At 49.2% G+C, this 13,393-nt stretch overlaps 1 protein-coding gene across 1 annotated transcript in view; it reads left to right on the top strand.

Moving 5' to 3' along the window:
- Window positions 1–1,416: 1,416 nt before the first annotated feature.
- LOC132567150 (epidermal growth factor receptor substrate 15 homolog) overlaps window positions 1,417–13,393 on the top strand; it is a 32,423-nt gene continuing 20,446 nt past the window's right edge. Inside the window, exon 1 of the mRNA XM_060232797.1 lies at window positions 1,417–1,824. Within this exon, the coding sequence (XP_060088780.1) occupies window positions 1,477–1,824 (348 nt within the window). The 5' untranslated portion in view covers window positions 1,417–1,476. The remainder of the gene's footprint in view (window positions 1,825–13,393) is intronic.

Below are 13,393 nucleotides of genomic sequence, written 5' to 3'. Positions count from 1 at the left end.
GAGCGGGGGAAGAGGGTGGAAATCCTGGGGTCCCCCGCCAGGGCGGGGAGGGTTGGGAAGCCTAGTTAGCTCACACTAACTCAGCTTAGAGGGAACACTGGTGGGGAGGAAGAGGGGGGCCATCAGAAAGGTTCAGCAGCTGCGGTCCTGTAAGCCCCTGCTGAATCCTGCTGAATTTTCTTAGCAGTAGTATGTGCGAAAAGGATCTAGGGGTCTTAGCGGATCATACGCTGAACATGAGTCAACAGTGTGATGCGGTGGCTAAAAAGGCAAATGCAGTTTTGGGCTATATCAACAGGAGTCTAGTGTTCAGATCACGTGACACGTATCGCTTTACTCTACTCTGATAAGACTTCATCTGGAGTCTTCTGTTCAGTTTTTGGGCACCACATTTTAAGAAGGATATAGACAAGCTGGAAGGGGTCCAGAGGAGGGCAACGAAGATGGTGAGGGGTCTGGGAACCAAGTCCTATGAGGAAAGGCTGAAGGAGCTGGGGATGTTTAGCCTGGAGAGGAGGCGGCTGAGAGGTGATAGGATCACCATCTTCAAGTCCTTGAAGGGCTGTCCTATAGAGGATGGTGTGGAATTGTTTTCTGTGGCCCTGGAAGGTAGGACCAGAACCAGTGGGTTGACATTAAATGAAAAGAGTTTCCGGCTCAACATTAGGAAGAACTTCCTGACTGTTAGAGCGATTCCTCAGTGGAACAGGCTTCCTCGGGAGGTGGTGGGCTCTCCTTCCTTGGAGGTTTTTAAACAGAGGCTAGATGGCCATCTGACAGCAATGAAGATCCTCCAGGGGAAAGTGTTTGTGGGTTTCCTGCATTGTGCGGGGGGGTTAGACTGGATGACCCTGGAGGTCCCTTCCAACTCTATGATTCTATGAATTCAAGGCCTGTGTATTTAGTGAACTAAAATGGATGGGAATGGGTGACTGGAGAAGCCCCTGATGCTGGGAAAGACAGAAGGCAAAAAAAGGAGACGGCAAAAGATGAGATGGCTGGAAAGTGTTACTGATGGAACGAACACGAATTTGAGCAGACTTCGGAGGATGGTGGAAGACAGGAGGGGCTGGCGTGACTTTGTCCATGGGGTTGCAAAGAGTCGGACTCGACTGTGCGACTGAACAACAACAAGTATTTCTGTGTGTTCCTGCTAAAAAAAAAAGCCCTGATTTTAACACTGGGGATTTCCATTCCAGAAACAGAGCTAGACAAAGGGGGAGTTTTACTTTCGTTTCTTCATATGATTGCCTTTTAACAGGGATGATGTCAAAAGGTTTCCTCTAGCCAGTCCCACAGCACTCCAGCACTCTCAATAACCACAGGATTTCCTGGAAATGCCCATAGGGGGGCGGGGAAGACTGGGACTCTGCAAACATAACTCTGGACTCTGGACTCTGGAGGGAGAGAGGACAGTCGCAGGGTCTCCTCACAGTCTCTGCAGGTCTCTCTCTCTCCGTGGCTGGATTTGGTCTGATGGGGAACGACGCAGAGTATCAGCCTTGCCCCATGTCCCCCAAGAATCTAGTGGGGGAAATAAGGAAGAAGCGGAACTTGGGTTTTGTTGTAGCCATCTCCGTCCTGTCCATCCTCTTCCTCACTTTCATGGTGTTATACCTGGTGCAAGAGCCTTCGGACCCAGCCAAGCGGCTGCAGGAATGCCAAACAAAAGTCCAGAACCAGTCTTTTGAAGCGCAGGCCCAAATCGCATCCCTCAGACAGCGCGTGGAAGAGACTCAGGAGGCAGCAAAGAAGGAGTCCGGAGTCTGGAACCACAAGCTGGAGGCCCTGAACACAACGCTGGCAGAGACGCAGAACCAGCTGGTACAGTCTTTGGATTCTCTCATAGGGTTGCCAGGTTGGGACGTCGGGGTAAGGTGGCCAGCTGGGATGGCCAGGGGGATGGAGGACTTGCAGGGTTGCCAGCTCCAGGTTGGGAAATTCCTGGAGATTTGGGGGTTGGAATCCAGGGAGGGCAAGGACCTCAATGGGCATAATGACACGGAGTTCAGAGAGAGCCAGTTTGGTGCAGTGGTTAAGTGCGAGGGAGAACCGGGTTTGATTCCCCACTCCTCCACTTGCACCTGCTAGCATGGCCTTGGGTCAGCCATAGCTCTCTCAGGAGTTGTCCTTGAAAGGGCGGCTTCTGGGAGAGCCCTCTCAGCCCCACCCACCTCACAAGGTGTCTGTTGTGGGGGAGGAAGATAAAGGAGATTGTAAGCTGCTCTGAGACTCTGTCCTTGAAAGGGCAGCTGCTATAAAAGCACTCTCAGCCCCACCTGCCTCACAAGGTGTCTGTTGTGTGTGTGGGGGGGAAGGTAGAGGAGATTGTGACCGCTCTGAGATTCAGAGTATAAGGCGGGATATAAATCCAAATCTTCTCTTCTTCATTTATTGTAATTAGCCAGAGCTTTTTTTTAGCAGGAACTCCTTTGCATATTAGGCCACACACCCCCTGATGTAGCCAATCCTCCTGGAGTTTACAGTACGCCCTGTGAGAAGAGCCCTGTAAGGAATTCTAGCAGGAGCTCCTTTGCCTATTAGGCCACACACCCCTGATGTAGCCAGTCCCCCTGGAGCTTACAGCAGGCCCTGTGAGAAGAGCCCTGTAAGGAATTCTAGCAGGACCTCCTTTGCATATTAGGCCACACACCCCTGATGTAGCCAGTCCTCCTAGAGCTGACAGTAGGCCCTGTACGAAGAGGCCTGTAAGGAATTCTAGCAGGACCTCCTTTGCCTATTAGGCCACACACCCCGATGTAGCCAATCCTCCTGGAGTTTACAGTAGGCTCTGTACGAAGAGCCCTGTATGCTCTTGGAGGATTGGCTATATCAGGGAGGTGTGGCCTAATATGCCAATAGGTTCCTGCTACAAAAAAAAACCCTGGCTTATTAGCCTTCCGTAGGGCCTGTAAAATGGAGCTCTTCTGCCAGGCTTTTAGCTGAGGCTGTGGGCGTCTGTTCTTGATCTGGTTGGCCTAGGGTTGTCAAGTCCAATTCAAGAAATATCTGGGGGCTTTGGGGGTGGAGCCAGGAGACTTTGGGGGTGGAGCCAGGAGACATGAGGGGTGGAGCCAAGATCAAGGCTGTGACAAGCATAATTGAACTCCAAAGGGAGTTCTGGCCATCACATTTAAAGGGACGGCACACCTTTTAAATGCCTTCCTTCCATAGGAAATAATGAAGGATAGGGGCACCTTCTTTTGGGGTTCATAGAATTGGACCCCCTGGTCCAATCTTTTTGAAACTTGGGGGGTATTTGGGGGAGAGGCACTGGATGCTATACTGATAATTTGGTGCCTCTACCTCAAACAACAGCCCCTCCAGAGCCCCAGATACCCGTGGATCAATTCTCCATTATTTTCCATGGGAATAAGTCTCCATAGGGAATAATAGAGTTCCCAGCAGACATTTCCCTCCCCTCCCCCCGTTTTCTGACGACCCTGAAGCGGGGGGAGGGTCTCCAAACCAGGGGATCCCCTGCCCCCACCTGGGGATTGGCAACCCTAGGTAGGCCTCCCCGGCCAGCACTGTCATCTGTGCTGGGAACTGGAATAAAAACTGCCATCCCTATGAGATATCATGATGTGAGATGGCTAGGCTGGGCAATATGTGATGTCAGGGTCATCTGAGTGCTGTCGAGTTGTCTGTTTTATAATGTTTTTATTGTAATAACATAAGAACATAAGAGAAGCCATGTTGGATCAGGCCAATGGCCCATCCAGTCCAACACTCTGTATGACACAGTGGCCAAAATATATTTAGATATATTTATTTATTTATTTATTTGAGATTTATATCCCGCCCTTCCCACGAATGGCTCAGGGCAGCTTCCAACATACAAATACACTGTGGCTAATAGCCACTGATGGACCTCTGCTCCATATTTTTATCCAATCCCCTCTTGAAGCTGGCTATGCTTGTAGCCGCCGCCACCTCCTGTGGCAGTGAATTCCACGCATTAATCACCCTTTGGGTGAAGAAGGACTTCCTTTTATCCGTTCTAAACCGACTGCTCAGCAATTTCATTGAATGCCCAGGAGTTCTTGTATTGTGAGAAAGGGAGAAAAGGACTTCTTTCTCTGCTTTCTCCATCCCGTGCATAATCTTGTAAACCTCTCTCATGTCACCCGGCAGTGGACGTTTCTCCAAGCTAAAGAGCCCCCAAGAGTTTTAACCTTTCTTCATGGGGAAAGTGTATTTTATTGTTTTATTATATTATATATAATATTATATTATATTATTATATCAGCCCCACGGGGAATGGGCGGAATAGAAATTTAGATAGATAGATAGATAGATAGATAGATAGATAGATAGATAGATAGATAGATAGATAGATAGATAGATAGATAGATAGATAGATAGATAGATAGCCCTGTGATTAGCCATTGGCTGTTACAAATCTACAAAAATCTCAAGAAAAAGGAAAGTAAATTAGAAGTTAAAACATACAAAGTATCATGTAAGGTATAACAAGGGTATAACAATGGATTCAATACAATGGCAATAACAATAAAGATGTAGACATAAATCTAAAAGTTATCCCTTCACGCCTTGGCACGTGTTTTCTTTGCTTCAAAGGCAAAGACTGAAACTTTCTGGGAGTTATAAGCATCAATATCAGATAAAAGAAATACTTATTTTTTCCACCACTGAATAAGCACTTAGGCCTGACAGAATTCCATCTAAAAATTTAGCCCTTGGACTGGAATAGAACGTGAAGTAAATAGTGAGGTAAATCCTCAATTGCATGATGACAGCATACGCCTAAACGTTGGGCCACTGGAGTCTGGTTAAAACGACCTTCCATGACTGCTGTCGGCATTGACTGGAATCGCAAGGAGGTAAAGTTCGCTCTAAGAACATGATTAGAAATGTTAACTACCGTATTTTTTTGGTCCATAAGGCGCTCCGGACCATAGGACGCACCTTCCTCCTGGGGGGCGATCCGCTGCCTCCGCCTCCGATCCGGCACTTCCCCCACGCCTGCCTGCCTGGCTCCAGCTCTGCTTCCAGCAAGCGCTGGGATCGCTCCACACTGCCCCCACCGCAAACCCAGCACTTCGCGAGCGATGGCTGCAGAGGGGGCAGCGTGCTTCCTCCGTGCCTGTCTGCCTGGCTCCAGCTCTGATGCTTACAGCAAGCGCCAGGATCGCTCCCTCCGCCCTCCGATCCCAGTGTTTGCTTTAAGCATCAGAGCTGGAGCCAGGCAGACAGGCACGGAGGAAGCACGCTGCCCCCTCCGCAGCCGGAGCTCGCGAAGTGCTGGGTTTGCGGCGGGGGCAGCGTGGAGCGATCCCAGCACTTGCTGGAAGCAGAGCTGGAGCCAGGCAGGCAGGCGCGGGGGAAGCGCCGGGATCGGAGGCGGAGGCAGCGGATTCCCCCCCCCCCCCGAGGAAGGTACGTCCTATCGTCCCTTCGCTCCATAAGACGCACACACTTTCCCCCACACTTTTTTGGGGGGAAAAGTGAGTCTTATGGTCCAAAAAATACGAGTATGGAGATCTTGTGTGTTCCAGTTTAATCAATTTGTACCATGGTGCTGGTTTTGATTTTAATATTAAGGGACGATCGGGCATCCGAGTCAAATATCCATTTTCTAAGATGGGATTTGTCAGTTGTGGGACCCAAGAGGTCGTCAGGGATAAGGTATCTTGAGCGCACGCTATTAATAAACTCAAGGCGCTGAGGATCTTTAGCTAACAGAAGATTGAGAGACTGATGACTAAGGGAATTAGATCTTGAGTTTTCAACCCTTTCCCAATGTCTAATGATTATGAAGCGTGCCCGAGCCATAAGAGAAGGGATACCAGTTTCAGATCTCATCAAAGCAGCAAGAAACGCCTTGGGAAGTAGGAGGCTGAAGCGGGTTCCTTATTCGCAGTTCCTTATTCATCCCTTATTCGTGAATTCAACCGAAAACACTGAATTTATTACTTATTACATTACATTTCTATCCCGTCCTCTCCGCAAGCGGACTCAGGGCGGCTCACAACATTCATTTCACAAGTTAAAACCAATAAAATATATTTGCAATTTTACATTTAAAAAAAAAACATTTCATGGTGCTGTATCGCCACAGTATGCAATACAAGCGAGTTCTTCTTTCCAGACGGTGATCACCTAGGACTCTATATGATGTCAGGTGGCAGCTCTCTCCCGGTTAGATATCAAAGGCCTGTCGAAACAATTCGGTCTTGCAGGCCCTGCGGAAAGTGGAGGGATCCCGCAGGGCCCTCATGGCCTCCGGGAGACCATTCCACAGTTCTGGTGCTGCCACCAAGAAGGCCCTAGCTTGCGTCAAATGCAACCTAGCCTCCTTTGGTCCAGGGATGGACAATAGTTTTTTTGTCCCTGAAGAGAGTTTGAAAGCTCTGAACCCCAAAAATAAGGTCTGGACCCCCATCTATCATACAGATGGAAGCTTAAAAACTGCAAGCTAGCTCACGTTAACTCATTTTAAAGGGAACACTGCTCACAGGGTGTCTGTTGTTAGGGAGGGAGGGAGGGAGGGAGGGAAAGGAGATTGTAGGCCGCTCTGAGACTCTGTCCTTGAAAGGGCAGCTTCTGGGAGAGCTCTCTCAGCCCCACCCACCTCACAGGGTGTCTGTTGTGGGGAAGGAAGGGAAAGGAGATTGTAGGCCGCTCTGAGACTCTGTCCTTAAAAGGGCAGCTTCTGGGAGAGCTCTCTCAGCCCCACCCACCTCACAGGGTGTCTGTTGTGCGGGAGGAAGGGAAAGGAGATTGTAGGCCGCTCTGAGACTCTGTCCTTGAAAGGGCAGCTTCTGGGAGAGCTCTCTCAAGCCCCACCCACCTCACAGGGTGTCTGTTGTGGGGGAGGAAGGGAAAGGAGATTGTAGGCCGCTCTGAGACTCTGTCCTTGAAAGGGCAGCTTCTGGCAGAGCTCTCTCAGCCCCACCCACCTCACAGGGTGTCTGTTGCGGAGAAGGAAGGGAAAGGAGATCGTAGGCCGCTCTGAGACTCTGTCCTTGAAAGGGCAGGTTCTGGGAGAGCTCTCTCAGCCCCACCCACCTCACAGGGTGTCTGTTGTGGGGAAGGAAGGGAAAGGAGATCGTAGGCCGCTCTGAGACTCTGTCCTTGAAAGGGCAGGTTCTGGGAGAGCTCTCTCAGCCCCACCCACCTCACAGGGTGTCTGTTGTGGGGAAGGAAGGGAAAGGAGATCGTAGGCCGCTCTGAGACTCTGTCCTTGAAAGGGCAGCTTCTGGGAGAGCTCTCTCAGCCCCACCCACCTCACAGGGTGTCTGTTGTGGGGAAGGAAGGGAAAGGAGATTGTAGGCCGCTCTGAGACTCTGTCCTTGAAAGGGCAGCTTCTGGGAGAGCTCTCAGCCCCACCCACCTCACAGGGTGTCCTGTTGTGGGGGAGGAAGGGAAAGGAGATTGTAGGCCGCTCTGAGACTCTGTCCTTGAAAGGGCAGCTTCTGGCAGAGCTCTCTCAGCCCCACCCACCTCACAGGGTGTCTGTTGCGGGGAAGGAAGGGAAAGGAGATCGTAGGCCGCTCTGAGACTCTGTCCTTGAAAGGGCAGGTTCTGGGAGAGCTCTCTCAGCCCCACCCACCTCACAGGGTGTCTGTTGTGGGGAAGGAAGGGAAAGGAGATCGTAGGCCGCTCTGAGACTCTGTCCTTGAAAGGGCAGGTTCTGAGAGAGCTCTCTCAGCCCCACCCACCTCACAGGGTGTCTGTTGTGGGGAAGGAAGGGAAAGGAGATCGTAGGCCGCTCTGAGACTCTGTCCTTGAAAGGGCAGCTTCTGGGAGAGCTCTCTCAGCCCCACCCACCTCACAGGGTGTCTGTTGTGGGGAAGGAAGGGAAAGGAGATCATAGGCCACTCTGAGACTCTGAGATTCAGGTTCTCTCTGTTGTTGTTTTTGTTAAATTATTTTTATGTATGTTACGTGTCTCCAAGTTGCAATCAATTTGTGGCAACCCCAGCAAGGACTTTTCAAGGCAAGCGTGAAGCGGAGGTGGTTCGCCATCGTCTCCCATCCACGTAGTATCTCTGCTGAACTTTCCAGACCTGACAAGACCAGGTTCAAGAACTGAGTTGAGAGGCTTGACTTAGCTTCAAAATCGAAACCACATTCCAGACCTGAGCCAATGCCCTGGGTCACCTTGCAATGCAATGAAGATCCCGTCTCTCCTGGGACGCGGGGCAATTGAGGCTAGCAGGAGGATGGGAGAAGGGGCCTTACAGGACCTTGGTATATAGATCCCAGTAGGCAGCCGTGTTGGTCTGAAGCAATAGAACAGGGGTGGCCATCAGTAGCTCTCCAGATGTTTTTTTGCCTACAACTTCCATCAGCCCCAGCCATTGGCCATGCTGGCTGGGGTTGATGGGAGTTGTAGGCAAAAGAGCCAGTTTGGTGTAGTGGTTAAGTGTGCGGATTCTTATCTGGGAGAACCGGGTTTGATTCCCCACTCCTCCAGTTGCACCTGCTAGCATGGCCTTGGGTCAGCCATAGCTCTGGCAGAGGTTGTCCTTGAAAGGGCAGCTGCTGGGAGAGCCCTCTCAGCCTCACCCACCTCACAGGATGTCTGTTGTGGGGGAGGAAGGGAAAAGAGATTGTGAGCCGCTCTGAGACTCTGTCCTTGAAGGGGCAGCTTCTGGGAGAGCCCTCTCAGCCTCACCCACCTCACAGGGTGTCTGTTGTGGGGGAGGAAGGGAAAGGAGATTGTGAGCCGCTCTGAGACTCTTCGGAGTGGAGGGCGGGATATAAATCCAATATCTTCTTCTTCTTCTTCTTCTTCAAAAAACATCTGGAGAACTACCCTTGGCCACCCCTGCAATAGAACAAAGCAAAGGATAAATGGACACAAATCTGACGTCAGGAATTACAGAACTGAGAAACCTGTGGGGGAACACTTTAACCTTCCTGAGCATTCAATGGGTGACCTCAAAATAGCTGTTTTACTGCAAAGGAACGTCAAGAACAGAATGGAGAGGGAAATTGCTGAATTACAAATTATCACAAAACTTGGAACAAACACCTCCCCAGGACTGAACAGAGATACTGGGTTTTTTTTTTAATCTCAATTACATAAGCTAAACCAACTCTCACTGAGTATAGCTGTGCATCCACAGTGTTCCAATGTATTTCTCTTTCAGAACATTGGGAGTTTTTGTTTTTTGTCTTTTTGTATTGACATACTCAAATGGGGGATATATTGGCTGTTCGTCTTATTGCATATACCAACCCATCTTATGGCAAACTATATGGCTGTTATAATCTTTTGAGAAACCATGCCCTCTATTTAAAGTAACGAAGCCAGAATGTTACCTAGATTTATGGCTCTTCGCACCCACAACAGCAGTCTGCTTTCTATCACCCTCCAGCGTTGTTTCAGCCCTGCTTTGTCCTACAGTAACAAACACAGATCCCTATTTGTGATTCTTTTAATCTGCTAAAAACAGTCCCACGATTCCACGCTGCCCACTTATAGTAAGAATTGCTGCTTCCATTCCCATTTTGTCTGATGAAGTCTGCTTAAGAGCATACGAAAACTTACATTCTAAACAAAACTTCGTCGGTCTTAAAGGTGCATTCGTCTACTGCCAGTTTGGTGTAGAGCCAGTTTGGTGTAGTGGTTAAGTGTGTGGACTCTTATCTGGGAGAACCGGGTTTGATTCCCCACTCCTCCACTTGCACCTGCTGGAATGGCCTTGGGTCAGCCAGAGCTCTGGCAGAGGTTGTCCTTGAAAAGGCAGCTGCTGTGAGAGTCCTCTCAGCCCCACCCACCTCACAGGGTGTCTGTTGTGGGGGGAGAAGATATAGGAGATTGTAAGCCGCTCTGAGTCTCTAATCCAGAGAGAAGAGCGGGGTGTAAATCTGCAATTCTTCTTCTTCTTCTTCTTCTTCTTCTTCTTCTTCTTCTTCTTCTTCTTCTTCTTCTTCTTCTTCTTCTTCTTCTTCTTCTTCTTTCTTCTTCTTCCTTCTCCTTCTCTCCTTCTCTCTTCTTCTTCTTCTTCTTCTTTGTTCTAGGACCTTGGTATGGTTATCCATCTGCTCTTCTGGCACATTCCAATAAGGGAGGGCATGATTTAAGGCTAAGGTCTGGCGAGACCATTGCCAAATGGATTGGAATCGAAGGAGGCAAACTGGATGGAAGAGCAGTTTATTACCCCTTCCAAGGTGTCTTTCCCTGGTGGGTAAACAGTATCTGGTTTCACCAGGTCCTCCCCATACTGAGATTCACCAGTGGAAGGAAGCCAACCCGTGTAGTGTTGTTTTTTGTATCCAATAACGTTTGTTTGAATAATATAGCAATAGCAATAGCACGCCTTTATTGGCATAACCAAAAGAGATATACAGAGGACTTGTCAACCAAACAACAATCAAATATGTCTGTTCAAAACATAACAGGCTAGAATAATATTAAGAATCACAATAAAGCCTGCTTAGAATAATTTTCGATAATTTCAGCCAAGAATTTGGCAACAGCTCTTGCGATATCGTTTATGTTGTCATTTAGTAGGAAACAGCAATCAATCCTATTTTCTTGATTATAGGAATAATATATGCTGGATGTATGCTTGAATCATCCAGGGTATAAGAACCTTGCTCACTAAGTATTGGCTGGAGAACTTGGGATGTCCGGATGACTTGGAGTCTTATGGGCCCAATATCTCTCTACTAGTAAAAAAAAAAAAAAAAAAAGGGTAAAGGTAGTCCCCTGCGCAAGCACCAGTCGTTTCCGACTCTGGGGTGACGTTGCTTTCACAACGTTTTCACAGCAGACTTTTTACGGTGTGGTTTGCCATTGCCTTCCCCGGTCATCTACACTTTCCCCCCAGCAAGCTGGGGACTCATTTGACCGAACTCGGAAGGATGGAAGGCTGAGCCAACCTGGAGCCGGCGACCTGAACCCAGCTTCACCGGGATCGAACTCAGGTCGTGATCAGAGGGCTCCGACTGCAGCTTTCCCACTCTGCGCCAAGGGGCTGCTGGTCTCCCTATCAGTACTGATGTATTAATAAAAGCCTTTTTCAGTTATTTTCTCTACTCGCAGGACTCTCCCATGTGTTTCTTAATTAGGTTGGAAACACAACGATCCACAGGCTTCTGTGGAGCAAAGCCTATGCGTTTTATTTCAGGGGAGCTGAGGTTTTTTGGGAAGGGGGAATGTGTCTTCTTTTCAACAAGCTATCTTGAGAACCATAGCTGGTTGTCAGGGCTGGGCACAGATTTTCTTTTTCAATCAAGGCATACAAATAAACAAACCCAGAAAGGATAACAAGTGCTGCGATTTCATCTTTGTTCAGCAGGCTTTCCGCTCCTTTCCTAACCACTTCCCGTTGCGAAGTTGGCTGCAGAACTGGATTCCTTTCTATTCAGCTTGGGGGGTGGGGAGGGGAATCTTTCTTTGTTATTCCTTTGGGCCTTGACCTATGGGCTGGGTTTTGCCTTACCGGATGAAGCCTGATCATGTTGCTGACAAATGTAAGGCAAAAGTGTGTTAAAGCAGAGGTGGCCAAACTGTGGCTCACACATATCGTGTGGCTCTCAAATCCCCCACTACCCTGTTGGCCAGCTTGGAGAAGACATTTGTTTTTTTAAAAATCACTTTGCCAAGCCAAGCCAGCCAGCAGCTTGGAGAATGCATTTAAAGTTGCTTTCTTTCCATCTCTCCCTCCCCATCCATAATCTCTCTCTCTCTCTATCCATCTATTGCGGCCTCGTGGCACAGAGTGGTAAAGCAGCAGTACTGCAGTACTGTGATCTGAACTCTGCTCACGACCTGAGTTCTATCCCAGCGAAAGCTGGTTCAGGTAGCTGGTAGGGATGTGCAAAAAAAACAACAAAACGGAATTACACGGATTCGGAAGTATACAGGGAAAAAAAATCCGGAATCCCCGTATACTCCTGAATACCGTATTCGGAATAGCCGCATATACGGTAATGCGCGGCTATTTCCGAATATACGGCCCTATTATACCCTATGGGCCATTGAAATCAATGGCAAATAGGGTATATTTGAAGCCGCCTGGAGGGGAGGGGGTTTGAGGGAGAGCCCCAAATTTGCAGGGGACCTGCAGGAGACTCTCCCCTCCAACCCCCCCAAGTCCCAAAAGATTGGGCCAGGGGATCCCATTCCAGGGGCACCCAAAGAGGGTGCCCCTATTCCATCATTATACCCTATGGGCCATTGAAATCAATGGCAACATAGGGCATAATTAGAGGCTACTGGGGGGCAGGGGGTTTGAGGGAGAGCCCCCAAATTTTCAGGGGACCTGCAGGGGACTCTCCCCTCCAACCCCCCCCCAAGTCCCAAAAAGATTGGGCCAGGGGGTCCCTGTCTTTGGGCTCCCCAAAAGGCCCATTGCTAACAATGATGGGGAAAGCCCAATTAGCCACTTCCTCACTGTAATTGTCGTGGGAAAAGTGGCTCTGGGGAGCAGGGGGTTTTGAGGAGAGCCCCCCAAACTGCTGTGCAGCTTCAGGGGCACTGTCCCACACAAAACCCACAAGGCCAAAAAAAATTGGACCAGGGGGTCCAATTCCTGGGGCACCCAAAGCCAAACCTAACCACATCAGAGAATCTCTATAGGACCCAAATGCACTACATCCCTCTATCTACTCTATGAACCCTGCAGGCCTGGAAGCAATATAAACCCAGTTGCCAACGTCACTGCCACACAAAACACAATCTGCTCAAGGTCTGCTCTGCAGACCTGGCTGCAGCAAACCCAGATGCCAGCTCTCCAGCCCTGCCCCAAAACAACACAGGGAGAGCTGGCCAACCACAACAAACCTGCTGGTTCTGGGTCTCTCACCCAGGTGCCAGCCTCCCTGCCACAGAACACACAATCTACAGATGCCAGCTCTCCAGCCCTGCCCTAAACAACACGGGGAGAGCTGGCCAATCACAACCAACCTGCTGGTTCTGGGTCTCTCACCCAGGTGCCAGCTTCCCTGCCACAGAACACACAATCTACTCTATAAAAACAAGAAAGTGACCCAGCCCACACACACCCTCGCCAACCCCCACACCAACCAGAGGTAATTTTAAAAAACAAAACAAAACCAGCAGAATCACAAAAGGCCAAGCAAAGCAACTCAAGTTTTTAAAAAGTGGCCTTTCACCGATAAGAAAACTCAGGCCAAATCAGTCAACAACAACACCCCCCCCCTAAAACCAGAACTAGGAAAAGGGGGACAAAAGTGGCCTTTTAAACAATGAAAATTAGGCCAAACAGCACCACCACACCCCAATAACGTGAAGAGAAAAGTAACACAGCAGCAACACAACACAGCAACAACAAATCAAACACTGAAACAGTAAAAAACTCAACTTTTAACAATACAGGAACTTCCCCCCCCCAAAAAAATAACCCTTCACCCTAACCCCAAGAAATCCAAGCCATCCAAATCAGGA

Source organism: Heteronotia binoei, chromosome 2 (genome assembly GCF_032191835.1).
Source record: "Heteronotia binoei isolate CCM8104 ecotype False Entrance Well chromosome 2, APGP_CSIRO_Hbin_v1, whole genome shotgun sequence".
NCBI classification, from domain to species: Eukaryota; Metazoa; Chordata; class Lepidosauria; order Squamata; family Gekkonidae; genus Heteronotia; species Heteronotia binoei.
The sequence above is the reverse complement of the archived record's forward strand: the minus strand, read 5'-3'. Positions and strand labels throughout refer to the sequence as shown.